The following is a 13,787-nucleotide window of genomic DNA, read 5'->3' as shown; positions in this document are numbered from 1 at the left end:
CATATTTATTTGTTTATCAGGCCTCCTCTGGTGATCACCAGCCGGCTGTGTCAGAGCTTCTTCAGGAGTTGCAGGAGGTTAAAGAAGAGACCTCAGCCACCAAAGAGCAGCTTGACAGCTACAGGGAGAGCTGCAGCAGACTCCAGGAGGAGCTCCAGGTATGTCACATTAAAGAGCTTCTCAGTGCTCTTGCTTCTTGTGAGAGTATTTATAACTTTTGGTGATCATCTCCTTTTCTTTCTAGGAAAAGACAGTGACAATAGAGAGACTACAGGACGAACTTCAAAAGGTAAAATATGATCCTACTCAGTTTACATTTTTTTTTAAACCAATATTTTCTCAGAAGCAGGCATGCTTACTGGCTGGTCCTGTCTAATGCTACAACCTGGTCACTTTAGGCGTCAACTAATGGCCGTGAAGAAGTCAAGCTGTCCGAGCTTCAGCAGGAACTCGTGGAGGCTCAAGACGAGGCAGCAGCCACCAAAGAGGAGCTGAACAGCTGCAGGGAGAGCCTGGAGAAGCTACAGGAGCTGCTGCAGGTACAGAGCCAGCTGGACATCAGTCATATCTTCTCTTTGGGGCTGAGTTCTGTGAAATCCATCTGTAGAGCCCCTGTTGCTGCTTAAACATTTTTTCCTATGTGTTTTTCCATTTTATCCTGTCAGAAAGTTGTAATTTTACACTGCTTTCACACTTGTTTTTAAAGGAGCGGGAAATGACCATTGCTCACCTTAAAGGAGAACTTTTCCAAGTAAGTCATTCATTTTTTACACTGACATTACACATATTTCTCTAAAACCGGTGAGATTGTTGGTTTTTATGAAGACTCATATTCTTTCATGATTCCTGGCTGTATGTGCAGTATTTGACCGCCTCCCCATCTGCTCACCAGGTAAAGTCACAAGAAGAAACAGCGGACAGTACAGAGCTTCTACAGGAGCTTCAGGAGGTCAGAAAGGATGTGGCATCCACCAAAGAAGAACTCAACAGCTACAGGCAGCATAATGAGAAACTGCAGACGGAGCTCCAAGACCGCGAAGTTTCAATTTATAATCTCAAAGAAGAGCTCCAGGAGTTGAGAAAGAATATGGATACCACCAAAGAAGAGCTCAGCAGCTACAGGCAGCACAATGAGAAACTCCAGGAGGAACTGCACGTCCGTGAACTGTCTATTTCTAAGCTCAAAGAGGAGCTGCAGGAGGTACAGACAGCTTTGATGAAGACAGCAGACTCTGGCCCCCCATCTCCATCTCCATCTCCCTCTCCTTCTCCGTCTCCTCAGCCTCAGTCCTCTGCTTCTTCCTCCTCCACCACCCAGCCCAAGAGGAAAGGAGCCAAACAGCCGACTGGTAAGGGAAGCAGTGCCAAAGATAAACCATCCCTGTCCAAGAAAAACTCTGCTTCTTCCAGCCAGTCCTCCAACAGATCCCACAGCTCGCGGCTGAACAGCAGCTCTGAGCAGCAACATGCGGCTGTAACAGACTCATTCACACAGACCGAACCTCTCCAAATGTCTGATCTCAGTCCAGAAAGCAAGTCTGCCACCAAAGAGGAGATGGAAGAAGTGATCGAAAAGTTTCAGGAGAAGATTGTGCAGATGCAGGAGCTCCACGCAGCAGAAATCCTCGACATGGAGGCTCGGCACATTTCGGAGAGCGAGAACCTGCGGAGGGACACGCAGGCTCTGGAAGATGAATGTAAAGCCCTCAAGGCCGTCATTGACAAGCTGCGCTCTGCTGAGGTGAAATATTTCACACTTTTGTTTAATCAACTAAGTTAATCAAGTATCAGAACTATTACAGATCAATTTTCAATCAGCTAAATAATACATTGTTTTGGCTCTGTTTTAATTTTTAGGAAAGGAAGTTAAATGTTTTTTTAGCTGTTAAATGCTAACTCTCTATGTACAGAAAAGTGTTTTCTATGTTACAGAGAAAAAATTAAATCTTATTTCATCCTTCTAGGCCCCAACGTCAAGACAGGACCGTCCTGCACCACAGTTCAAAGACGGGTACACCAGTGGTAAGATACAACACATCCAATACTCCGATGAACTCCTCTGTTCACATCAGTGCTTCAGTTGTTTCAAAAATGTTTCTTTCCAACTAGATGAAATTCTTTCATTTTTGTTAAATACCCTAAAACTGACAATGATGAAATAATTTTTTCCAGCATTCTTTGTGTGGTTTGGGGTTTTGCTTCAATAAACAATTTACAGAGATAACCTGAGGGTTGCAAACAACATAGTCCTGAGAGAACAGTGTGCTGTTCTGTTCTGTTTACATGGCAGTATAACTCGGGGGGGGGGGGGGGGTTTGTTTTATACAAGAACAGTATTCCCCCGGGAATTTAGTTCTTTGAATACCTTTTCGTAATAAATCATGAAGTCAAAATAGTTCATCATGACTTCTCATGTTCATTTCATATATTTCCATTAGCAGCGATAATAATTTCCGTACTGTGATGGGAAACGCTGAGGCAGATTATCCTGTTAGGCAAATGTGAGTGCTCTGTTGTCATTAACCATTTTCACTATGTTTGTTTTTTGCAGATAGCAGCTCAGACTACAGCCAGCGGACTGGGTATGACCTCCCCAGCTTGCAACAGGAGTTCAGGACGACTCCAGAGGGTGCCAGGAGAGAAACTGATGATCCACTGCCTGACCGGATCAAGGTAGAGCCCCTACTTATTATAAACATTGGCCTAGAGCTCTGAAAAATGGTATGAGACTCAATATCATCTGGGATTTTAGTTATTATACAGATGAAAACATATATATATTAATGCAGCTGCGGCTGATACCCATATTGTGTGTTTTGTGTGTGAACCATTCAACTGCTGACCATTCAACTCAAATTTCTCAAGAGAAATTACATATTATTTTGGGTGTTGTTTTTGTATTTATTTACTTTACATGTAAGCTTTACTGAAAATATGACTCTGAGGGGCATTTTCTTTTCCTGAACTAGAAAAAAGATGAGGCTAATTCCAGAGGTTTTTATGTGTGGTGTTTGTCTATTTAGATGTTGCTCCGCGAGGTGCACCAGGAGGGCATGCAGGTGTTGTCTCTGTCCGAGCTTCCTCTCTCCGAAGGCGAGCCGAGCAGCCAGTTCAACGTCCACGGCTGGGTGAAGGAAAGAGATGCTTTGCTCGCAACCGTGGAGTCTCTCAAAGGCCTCATCACTCAGATGCAGACACACAGAGAAACACAGGTAGAAGACACCTGCCAAAGAGCCTTCACAAACATTTTAAACAGTTTAAACAATTTAAAGCGGCAAGGATGATTCAGATGTCAAGTTGTCTTGCTTGTGTGTTAATGTGTTGATATCGGTGTCCCTGACTTGCTGCAGACGTCAGGTAGTGCAGACTGGCGTGCAGAGCTCCTGGACGCAGTGAAACAGGTGTTTCTGAGGGAACGAAGCGTTCTGAAGAGCACCCTCTACAGCCAGATGGACCTGCTGGACACCAGTGATGCCATCATCCACTTCAATCAGCTGGAGCGCAGACTGGCTGAACAGGTCAGTAATAACAACTGTAAAAACTATTTGTGTTGTAGGAGGTGAGTAAAAGGTATGTGAACTATGGCATTTAAAGTTTTTAAGACTATTTGTATACACTGACCCCACTTGATGATTGACATAATATTATTTCACTCTCTTGCTTTTACCCAGGTGATGACAGAGACAGCCTTCTCCAGTTACTCTTCTCTGTTATCATTTCAACCAAAAAATTGTTGTTGTTGTTGTTTTTGTGTTCCTGATACAGGACGCACATCACAGAGACGCGATGAGTTCACTCCACACTGCAGAGAGGTCCAGTCTCATCTCTGAGATTCATCAGCTCCGTGGTCAACTAGAGCAACTCCATCAAGGTCAGCTCCACTGAAATATCACACAGCCTGATCATAAATCCCATATATTTTTGTTAATTTTTTTTAATTTTTTTTCCCCAAATTGTTGTCATTTAGGTGTCCAGCCTGCAGCGTCTTTAGGTGGTGAACGCAGCATGAAGGAGCAGAGGGAGGGAGGAGGAGCAGATGTAGCGGCAGAGGCCGACAGGCTGCTGGTGGAGGAGCTGAAGGGTGAACTGTCCCAGACTAAACTAGAGCTGGAGACAACACTCAGGACTCAGCACAAACACCTGAAAGAGCTGGACACACTCAGGTTAGACATGATGTTTGCCCACAGATAGGTATCCAACACACCTGCATAGATTTCAGAAACTACAAGGGTAAAAATGCTTTACTAAGACAGATGCACTTTAACAAAGGTATTTCAGTGATTGGAAACTTAATAAGAACAGTGTTTTAAATGCTCTTACAGATGTTCAAAATAATGTATTATATGTCTACAGGGCAGAGGTATCAAAGAAAGCTGCTGAGGTGGACGCGCTCAGTGACCATCTGACAGAGGAGAGAAAGAGGAGCAGAGATCTTCAGTGGGCCATGGAGAAAGAGAAATGTCGAACTGGGAGAACAGAGGAGAGTAAGCGAGAAGAACTGGAGGTAAGAATGGAGTAATTACAGGAACATTTATATTGGAAAAATTTCAGGATCTTTTATTGTCTACTTTTACTTCAACCATCTCAACTTTCATGCTATTTTTTAAGAAGTTGGTTTCTGTTCTTCTTTTAGGACCTTCACCTCAGTCTGGAGGAGCAGAAGAGCCGTGTTGCCCAGCTGACCCTGACCCTGGACCAGGAGCGCCAAGCCATGTCCCAGCTTTCACAGCAGGCTGAGCAGGAGCGTCTGAGTCTCCACAGACGCCTCCAGGAGCTCCAGGTCCAGCTGGAAACAGAGCGAGCCAAAGTCCAGGAGATGAGCACTGCGCTGGGGAGAGAGAGGGAGCTGCGGACGGGAGTCTCCACCGACAACGGTTCCTCAAGTGAGGAGCGGGTAGAGGAGGACAGGAGGGATCTCGAAGAGGAAGGGGGTCTGCTGGAAAGACTGCAGAGGGAGCTGGATGACAAGCATGCACAGGTGGGATGATGACATTTTTGATCCTAGCTGGATCTTTGTCGGGTCAAAATATTTTCTAATAGTAACCACAAATGAGTAATCACTTTGTTACTGATTTAAGTCCTTTCCACTCAAACACATGCTGAAACATTATTAAGTGATAAACCTCTACCTTGATCAGTAGAACCATTTTTATCTTAGTTTAACCTGATTTTTCTTCTTCAGGTGGTGCATCTCCTCAGTCAGGTGGAGGCCCAGAAGCTGGAGGTGGTGCGAAAAGAGGAGGAGCTGACTTTGGCAAGCCAGAGGTCAAGACGAGACCAGGAGGCGCTACTGGAGGCTCGGGCCCAGCTGGAGAGCCTGGAGGCACGAATGTCGGAGACCCAGGAGCTGCTGGAGAGAGAGATGGAGAGGAGGAAGAGCCTGGAAGAAGAGAGGGAGAGACTGGAAGAGAGATTAGCCCGAATAGGAGAGCAGAGAGGACAAAGGGAGGGGAGCGGAACTCAGCAGACAGACAGCCACAGAGTGAGTGTCACAGCATCACACAGTCCTTACATTTTGGTGATTTGCCGTAACTCTTAAATAGTGTTATTCATCTAGTTTCATGTCTCAGGACAAGTTAAAGCCATTTGTGTTTATCTTAACAGCAGGCGGTATGGCACAGTGAGTCCACCGACCGTACCAAAGACTGGGTGTTCCAGCAGAAGAGTGGACTTGTTCAATCTGCCAGCCCCAGCACGTCCCCCCACCTGGAGGTCTCCCCAGCAGGTCACTCCAGCGGGCCACATCATGGTCCTTGGCGCACAGTCGACAAGATTGTGGGCAAACTCCACCTCATTTCCTCGAAGGTCCGCAGCATGGCGAGCAAAACTGCTGGCAGGTAATTAAAGTGGCCCAACTGTAGTCACTCCCAGCTCTACAGAGCTTCTGTGAAACATTTTAAATAAAACATTTTAAATAAACCCACTGTACACAATCTGCTCAGCACCAAAGAGAGACAGAAATATATTAGGGATTAGCAGGTGAACATAGTGCAGAATTTAGCCACATATTATTCTACCAAAAAAAAAATTAACTTTATTAATTTGCACATGTTCTGTACAGGCTGACTGCAGAGGCTGACAGTGAAGAGTTATCCTGGGTGCAGTCCAGTATTGATGAGGTCATCGCTATGCTGCAGCAATTCCCAGGTCTACCCTCCGTCCCAGAGGTCAGTAAATGTTGTTTTTGTTGTGACGGCGTATTTGAGGCAGAATTTATTTCATTCAAACCATGAGCTAATGAGCTCGGATCAACTGTTCATGTTTGTTTTGGCAAACATTTGACAGACATCTGCTGAGGTCTAAGCATGGTTGTGACTGCCCTGTGTGTTGTTTCCCTCAGAGTGTGTCCCTGCTGGCAGGAGGCTCCTCCAGCTCCTCCAACTCCCTGACAGAGCGGCTGCTGAGGCAGAACGCCGAGCTGACAGGTTTCGTCAGCCGTCTGACCGAAGAGAAGAACGATCTGAGAAACCACACGCTCCGCTTGGAAGAAGAGCTCCGACGTTACAGGCAGGCTGGACTGGGATCAGGAGACAGCGTGAGTACAAGTACAAGCAAAACATACTGATAAGAGACTGAAAACAAATAATAATAATGATAATCTGTATAATAATAATTTATAATGCACAGGAATATAAGAACTTTGCTTACTAGGGACATAATATTTGTCTCCTACATACAAATAATACTTTCTATATAATATTACATAAAATTAACACCATTTTTAGATACTGCAATTAATCTTACTGCATATGTTCAAATAGGCTCAAATATCAACTTAATTTTTGTTTTTAACCACATCGTGCCATGCACCAGGTTTTAAATAAAAACTTTAAATTGTTTTATTTCCTCCTGCAGTCCAGCAGCCGGTCAAAGATGGACTCGGCAAGCATGCTGCTATCCCAGGAGCGGGAGGCTTGGGCTCGAGAGAAGGTCCGTCTGGAGAAAGCTTTACACCTGGCTCAGTCCCAGGTGGCCCGACTCAGGGGAGAGATCAGGACCGACACCCTGCGAGAGATAACTGGACCCGAGGCTGACAATGCTGCACTGAAGGTTGGCTAATCGCTGCTAATAAGTCACTTTAAGTCAGCTTGTATTGAGGAGTTTGTAGTTTTTAGTTAGTTTTTTTTCTTGTTAAACCACTGTTAAGAAAAGCTCACCTTTTTACAACTTTTCCCTTCTCTTGTCTCTGTCTGCTTCTGACAGAGGATGTATGGGAAGTACCTGAGGTCAGAAAGCTTCCGCAAAGCACTGATCTACCAGAAGAAGTATCTACTGTTACTGCTGGGCGGCTTCCAGGAGTGTGAAGAAGCCACGCTGTCACTGCTCTCGAGGATGGGCGGCCGGCCTTCTCTCTCAAGCCTGGAATCCCTCAGCCAGCGCCGCCGGGGGCTGATGCGCTTCCGCTCTGCCGTCCGAGTCTCTATTGCCCTCTCCAGGTAGACAGCTGGAGCTCTGGGTTTTACAGTTTTTATAAGTAGTGAATTAGGAGTGATAAAGATTGCAGCTTTTACTGTCATCTTATTAAATTTTTTTTTTTTTTTCCTGTTAATGCAGAATGCGTTTCCTAGTGAAGCGATGGCATAAGGCAACAGGGATGAGCTCCACAACGTCCTGCAGTGTCACCAAGAATGGAACAGGGCAGACTTTAGGTAACCAAAACATTTTTTAGGACTTCTGCGTGTTGAAGAATAAATATCATTTGAAAGTGATGTTCAATATATATTTTCTTTATATCTCTCTCAGGTACAGAGGTGAGAGATTCACCATATCTTCATCCGGGCAGCGTGGAAATGTACAGAGAAAGAGGCAGTGGAGGAGGAGGAGTGTCCAGCAGTAGGGGGAGAAGTGGACGGGAATCCCCCCGATCAGCCGTCTCCTCCACACACCACAGGTAACTTACAGGGAGGCTGCTACTAACAATTACTAATATTATCAATCAATCACTCATTAATTTCAGTTAGTTTGCCTAGTTAAGTCTATAAAATGACCATCACAGTATATCAGCCCAAATTCTTTGGTTAATGCAGGTCACTATTATCAACAATGTATTTTAAAAACTCTTTAACATTATGACAAGCATTTTGCATTAAACGTTTATCTAATTTTTACAAAATTCTTTAAATTAGATGTCAGTCCAAAGCAGAATTTCTGTTGTGGAGAAAAACTGTTCCAGTTCTGTTACTGAGGTGGTGATTACTGTTTGTTTCTCAGGTTTCACATGGCTGGAGACCACGGAGCTCTCACCTGTTCCCACCTGCAGAGCTACGACCCTGACCGAGCGCTCACTGACTACATCTCCAGACTGGAGGCCCTGCAGAGGAGGCTGGGGAGTGTGACATCAGGTAACACAACCAGTACGGCAGTGAGCTTACCTGCACCTAGGTGACAGGGTTTCTGCAGGAATCTGATTTCTTTTTTCTTTTTCTTTTTTTTTACATAACCTCCACAAGAAACCCTGTTTCTGTACTCACGGTAGAGGATTAGAGATACCCGAGTCCCGAGCCTCCGTGTGGAAATTTGTTTTCTGATTTATTTCACTAACTTTTATCTTCTTCACAGGTGCTTCTTCATATGCTCAGTTGCACTTTGGCTTGAGAAGATAGAGGCTGACAAGTTACTTTGGCTTGAAGAAACTCAGTTGCCTTTTCTCGTGCTGAGCGCTCTGCTGTTTTCTATCATTCTAGTGTGGACTGTATCTTTCCATGTGGACCAAAACACATTTTTTATTAGTGTACGACATGTTGTATTCAGGCTTTTTTGTCGCCAGCACTTGAAAAACAGCTATGTTTGTAATTTAATCTGCCTCTTTGTTGTGGATGAACTACAATCATGTATATTTGTCTAATGCTAATTTAAGACCTTGTGATTAATTTATATGTTTGTGTCGTATGGGTGGAGCGTTACGTAGAGAATGTTTGGGTTTAATGTTAAGGAGGCTGCTACTGGATATCCTACACTACACTGTGTTTTATTTAGGCCGGACAGACTACAGAGGACATTTGTAGAGAACGTATTTTTGTAAAGTGTAGGAGCTTTGAATTTTCTGGGTATTTTGTCAAAAACCGAAATAAAGAGGACTACATTATTTGAAAGAGGGGTGTATATTTCTTGTTTGTAAATCACAGTCCAAACAAGCTTTAAGTCAAGTAAGGGCAAAGAAAAGTTTGAAAGTTTATTTTTTTAAGAAGACATCATCATGCATGGACATTTGAACATTATCAACACAGTTTTTTTTCTGGAACTTTAAAAAACAAAAAGGGGAAAAAATACTAAAGAACTAAGTAAATCAAAATAAACTGTTGATAAGCACAACTTGTAATGAGGATATGTAGAATATGAAGTAATGCCATATTACTGTGTCAATGTACTGCACTCTTTGTTACACCTGTTTAGTGAACAACAGCTCACATCTGTATCATGAAGGAACAGAGTAGCGTTGCAGTTTGAGTCAGTGCTAATGGTCTGTCTCAGGAAGCAGGGTTAATAAAACTGGCAAAACAATCTCACCACAAGGTTTATCAGTGGCTGTTCAAACAGATCTTGTGATACAAACTTTTTGGTGGATTGGTTTTGCCAACTGCTTTTTCCAAGGTCAAGAACAAACTTTTATCCACAGGCGTATTAAAGTTTAATGGACTGCTGAAAAAAAAAAAAAAACTTTTCCTCAATGCAAATCTGAAACATCAAACAAAAATCAATGTTCTTCCTGGTTTTACTCAGCGTTGTTTTTCACTGAATAAAACCTGCCCGATAACATGGAACCACAGGCTTAATTCAGTCGACAGACACATCTCCCCTTCATCAAGGCACTCTATTATTCCTAGATTTCAATATTTTTTAAGAATTCACATTGTGAATATGAGCATCAGTGTGCAGAGTCACACTACAAGTGTATTTTGCTCTGGAAACACAAGTTTCTAAAAATTACCTTATTATGTTGACATTCAGAAAAAAGGACTGGACTCAAGATCTAGATAAAGGAAGCACAAAAGCTCAGGGTTGATATTTAGACAGGGCATTAATCTAAAATTTCCCGTTTAAAGTCCCAGGAGGTTCGAGATCCACTTCAGACACTCAGGATGCTGGACTATTTGCTCCTGTCTTAGCTCCTGGCCTTTCACTGTCTTCCTTCAGTCTCTCACTGTTTTCTCCTCTTGTATCTGATGATGGGGTTGTTAGGGGTGTGGATCATTGTGGTATAGTTGATTGTGGGGAAATATCCGTCCACCAGGTCGAAGTCGTACATGCGCAGTAAAGTGGACCAGATGGTTTTTATCTGGACATAGGCAAAATTCTCCCCGATGCAGCGATGACGGCCTGAAATACAGACAAGAAAAGATTAGTTTTGATTTGGTTTACTGTAGTGTGACAGCGTTTCCTGTACAACATTTAATTTCACGTTTGCTCAGTTTTAATTTCACATTTAAGCGTATCTTCTCACCGGCTCCAAAAGGAACGTAGGCAAATTTCTCCCCTGCGGCAAGGTTGTCGTTAAGGTAACGGTCGGGACAGAACTCCATCCTCTCCACCCAGGTGTCGTGCAGACGGTGGTTCACAGTCGGTGAGACGCAGACCTGGTGGCCCACAGGGATGGTGTAGCCTGCTGCAGTCTGAGAAAGAAATAAAGGGACAATATACTCAAAATGTTGATTGTAGTGTACAGCACTGCAGGGAGGAACTGGTCATGTAAGGAGGATGTGGAAAATGCCTTTTGTTCAAATGCTGGAGAGCAGAGCTACTTTTTGCACACAGATGACTGATTCAGGACTTGCAACTGGAACAAATGTAGAGAATATACAATGTGAGCCCTCATCCAGGTGGATTTACCTGAGGAGAGCGAGCCATCCTCATCATGGTCATGATGGGTGGGCGGAGACGCAGGGTCTCCTTTAAACAGCGCTCCAACAAACTGAGATCCTTCAGCTGGGGGCGACAACAGGACAACATACTGTATTAGGACTATTTAAGTGAACCTATAGTGAATTTTGTCCATCAGCACATGTCGCCATTACACTTACTCAGGTAAATGGGAGATTCTTACCTGGTCAAAGTCAAGCGGAGGCAGGTCTTCTCCACACACAGCCTTCTGCTCGGCATAGCAGCGCTCCTGCAGAGCTTTGTCTTTGGCCATGAAGAAACCCATCCAGGCGCTGGTGGTGGAGGACGTGTGCTGACCCGCCAGGAGGAGACCAATCAGCATCCCAGCGATCTCGTCATCATTCAGGGGCCGTCCATCTCTGAAGGCAGAACAGTGATTAGAAATCGTACAGTCGTTGTGTTGGTACTGCATTTTATAATTGATCGGTGGACCAATTTATTTTCAGGGAAACTTCCTGAATGACTGAAGGTGTCTTACTTGTAAGTGGCATCAATGAGGGTCTGCAGGATGTCATCCACTTTCTCTCCGGATCTCCTGCGTTTCTGAATCACCTTGAAGAAGATGTTCTTGATCTCTCTGTGAGCTTTATCCCTTTTCCTAAAAAAAAAGAAAAAGAAAAAAAGACATATTTTAGTGCTCTTCTCTTTTCACATATGTCTTTTCTCTTACTAGCTACAGCTTCATCCTGTGAGGCATTGGCTTTGTGCAAGACGTGTTCATTTTAGGCTCTTCCAGCAGTCCTACCTGAAGCTAGGCAGAGGCAGCCAGCCGGGCAGGAGCCAGGCAGCGTGGCTGAATCCCCCGTCCAGGTCAGCGTAGAGCTGGGCCACTCGCTCGTTCAGCATGCTGCGGATCTCCTTCCCGTGGAGGCAGCTGCTGGCTGTCAGGATGATCAGCTCAGACAAGGCCTCAAACAGATCTGACACAAGCAAAAGTTAATTCAGCGAGAACCAGCAGCAACAGTCACAATCCACATCACTCAGACAAACAGTGAACATCCTCATATTCACAACATCCCTCGTAAATGGTTCTATTTGTTTCTATTTGTTCCAGCTAAGTAAATTAATACATGACATGCAGTGACAGTATGTTAATGCAAAAACTGCAAACAAAAGTATCATTTCACAAATACTACGCACAAAAAATGAGTAGTGTCTGGTTATTACTGCAAAATATTTTTTAAACTGCATGTCTAACTGTATTACAAGTCACTGGTCAATTTTCTAATACTTATGTTCTAAGTAAAATGATCTTACTTCTCTCTCCGCTGTCTCCCCATCTCTGAAAATATTCGATGGTCTCTGCCTCAATGATTTTCACATGTTCTTTGAAACGAGCAATGTTCAGCCCGGTCTTCAGCATCTTCTTTTGTTCCAGAAAGATCTGCAGCATATTAAAGGACGTGTGTATTAGAGATGATTTGACACAACTGCACTATACAGTGATTCATTTTTAGGCAATTATGAATGTGGCAGAATCATTACTTTTTCAGTGATTTGACTCTTTCTTCCTGATGTACCTAGGTGTATGCTGATAATTGTGATCTGATAGTTCTGATAGACTCACAGGGTTTGGCACATCATAGGCTACTCCTTTGCCAAACACTGGGGTGGTCAGTCTGGAGTAGACGTCCTCAGCGTTCAGGTCCTCATTCTTGCTGTTGAACAGCAGTGTGGCTGCTTCACTGCCCAGCAAGTAGGTGAAGGTTTTCCCCACCATGGTGAAGCTGAACACAGGGCCGTACTGTGAGAGGACAGCCGAGATACAAGGGTTAAAACACAACTGAAAAGTTGGAACGGTGATTTTTTTTTCTTTGCATATTTGGTGAAAATGTACTTAAAAATTACTTATGATCAAAATAGCTGCAGATGACAATACTCACTTTGTCATAAGCATTTTCAAGAAACTCAATGGGACTTTTCCCAAATGCAATGGCATGACCTAGGAAGGGGATGCTGGAGGGTATGTAAGGTGGACATTTCTGCAAAAAAAGAAACAGTGGATAATGAATGCAAACTGAAAGTACATTTCGGACACATACGTTTTTTTAACGTTAACTTACCAGATCCTTGTCAGTGGACTGTTTGACCAGCGTTTTGAAAATATATGCCAGGGTGAGGGTGATGACAGAAGCTGCCAGCACTGTGGAGGTCAGGTTGTCGTTCATTTTCCCAACAGTGTCCCCGAGCAGTTTACTGCTCATTTGATAAAAGTGCATTGACATATTAATTCCTTTGGCTAAATTTGATATCTCCCTCTGGAAGAAAATCGCTTAGTGGTTGATCTAAAAAGCCTCCGCTGTATTGCTTGAAGTTTAATAATCACTTCTCCAGACGTCCAGCGGCTGATAACGGACCCTCGGTCTGGACTTCTTGTTGGGGAACCGTTTGGCGTTGTCCCCTAACATCCCTACCTGTCAACGCTTGTCCTGCCCCCGCCTGACTAGCGGAGGCCCCCTATTGGCTGTTGACGGCGTGTCCGTCAAGCAACAGCCACTGTGATTGGTTGCAGCTACCTGAACCGATGTCTTGCTATATGATGTCACTGCAGGACCACCATCGACTTGTAAGGATTTTCGATAAAACGGTCTTTACAAAAACTGTTTTACACTGTTTTAAACGTGTATATTTCCCTAAAAACTCACTCAGCTGTGTGGTTAAAACTTCCTCTTATTTTGACTGCCCCGCAGAAGTACCGAAATATTCCTGAGTGTCAAGATATTAATCATTTATCGGAGAAAATTTGCTAAGTTAGCTATTTTGTGTATTTGAAGCTAATCAGTAACATGTAACTCCGACATACTGCATCAGGTGAGTTGGGTGTTACTTCAGTGGCAACTTAAGATTCATGTTCATCTCAACAAAAGCACAGAGTTAAGTTTAAAAATGTAGATATGTTGCGAGGCTAT

General features: G+C 43.8%; 2 protein-coding genes across 4 annotated transcripts in view; one reads left to right on the top strand and one right to left on the bottom strand.

Annotated features, from left to right (window-relative positions):
* akap9 (A kinase (PRKA) anchor protein 9) overlaps window positions 1-9,092 on the top strand; it is a 56,612-nt gene extending 47,520 nt beyond the window's left edge. For all 3 annotated transcript variants that reach the window (XM_041052597.1, XM_041052598.1, XM_041052596.1), the window contains 23 exons: window positions 21-158; window positions 245-289; window positions 399-539; window positions 707-751; window positions 893-1,741; window positions 1,965-2,022; window positions 2,552-2,673; window positions 3,024-3,212; window positions 3,351-3,518; window positions 3,766-3,871; window positions 3,968-4,163; window positions 4,354-4,504; window positions 4,634-4,978; window positions 5,183-5,482; window positions 5,605-5,837; window positions 6,062-6,167; window positions 6,341-6,535; window positions 6,856-7,050; window positions 7,204-7,436; window positions 7,555-7,649; window positions 7,744-7,891; window positions 8,212-8,342; window positions 8,560-9,092. In XM_041052597.1, coding sequence (XP_040908531.1) covers window positions 21-158; window positions 245-289; window positions 399-539; window positions 707-751; window positions 893-1,741; window positions 1,965-2,022; window positions 2,552-2,673; window positions 3,024-3,212; window positions 3,351-3,518; window positions 3,766-3,871; window positions 3,968-4,163; window positions 4,354-4,504; window positions 4,634-4,978; window positions 5,183-5,482; window positions 5,605-5,837; window positions 6,062-6,167; window positions 6,341-6,535; window positions 6,856-7,050; window positions 7,204-7,436; window positions 7,555-7,649; window positions 7,744-7,891; window positions 8,212-8,342; window positions 8,560-8,603 — 4,233 coding nt within the window. In that variant the 3' untranslated portion in view covers window positions 8,604-9,092. The remainder of the gene's footprint in view (window positions 1-20; window positions 159-244; window positions 290-398; window positions 540-706; window positions 752-892; window positions 1,742-1,964; window positions 2,023-2,551; window positions 2,674-3,023; window positions 3,213-3,350; window positions 3,519-3,765; window positions 3,872-3,967; window positions 4,164-4,353; window positions 4,505-4,633; window positions 4,979-5,182; window positions 5,483-5,604; window positions 5,838-6,061; window positions 6,168-6,340; window positions 6,536-6,855; window positions 7,051-7,203; window positions 7,437-7,554; window positions 7,650-7,743; window positions 7,892-8,211; window positions 8,343-8,559) is intronic.
* A 64-nt stretch (window positions 9,093-9,156) lies between these two features.
* Window positions 9,157-13,295, bottom strand: LOC121191456 (lanosterol 14-alpha demethylase). The gene is made up of 10 exons (XM_041052599.1): window positions 12,942-13,295; window positions 12,762-12,860; window positions 12,446-12,622; window positions 12,136-12,262; window positions 11,624-11,798; window positions 11,357-11,476; window positions 11,042-11,237; window positions 10,828-10,923; window positions 10,442-10,610; window positions 9,157-10,317 (listed from the first exon to the last, which is right to left on the bottom strand). Exons 1-10 carry the CDS (start codon window positions 13,101-13,103, stop codon window positions 10,139-10,141), a joined length of 1,500 nt encoding a protein of 499 aa, XP_040908533.1. The 5' UTR covers window positions 13,104-13,295; the 3' UTR covers window positions 9,157-10,138.
* Window positions 13,296-13,787: the final 492 nt, after the last annotated feature.

Source organism: Toxotes jaculatrix, chromosome 13 (assembly GCF_017976425.1).
Source record: "Toxotes jaculatrix isolate fToxJac2 chromosome 13, fToxJac2.pri, whole genome shotgun sequence".
Taxonomy (NCBI): Eukaryota; Metazoa; Chordata; class Actinopteri; family Toxotidae; genus Toxotes; species Toxotes jaculatrix.
The sequence above is the reverse complement of the archived record's forward strand: the minus strand, read 5'-3'. Positions and strand labels throughout refer to the sequence as shown.

Bases quoted from the DNA above. Each gene is read 5' to 3' on its own strand.
- LOC121191456 (XM_041052599.1), bottom strand. From the start codon at position 13,103: ATGTCAATGCACTTTTATCAAATGAGCAGTAAACTGCTCGGGGACACT. The intron at 12,861-12,941 runs GTAAGTTAACGT...CTTTTTTTGCAG, and splicing joins AGTCCACTGACAAGGATCTG to AAATGTCCACCTTACATACC. The intron at 10,318-10,441 runs GTGAGAAGATAC...TCTGTATTTCAG, and splicing joins CTACGTTCCTTTTGGAGCCG to GCCGTCATCGCTGCATCGGG.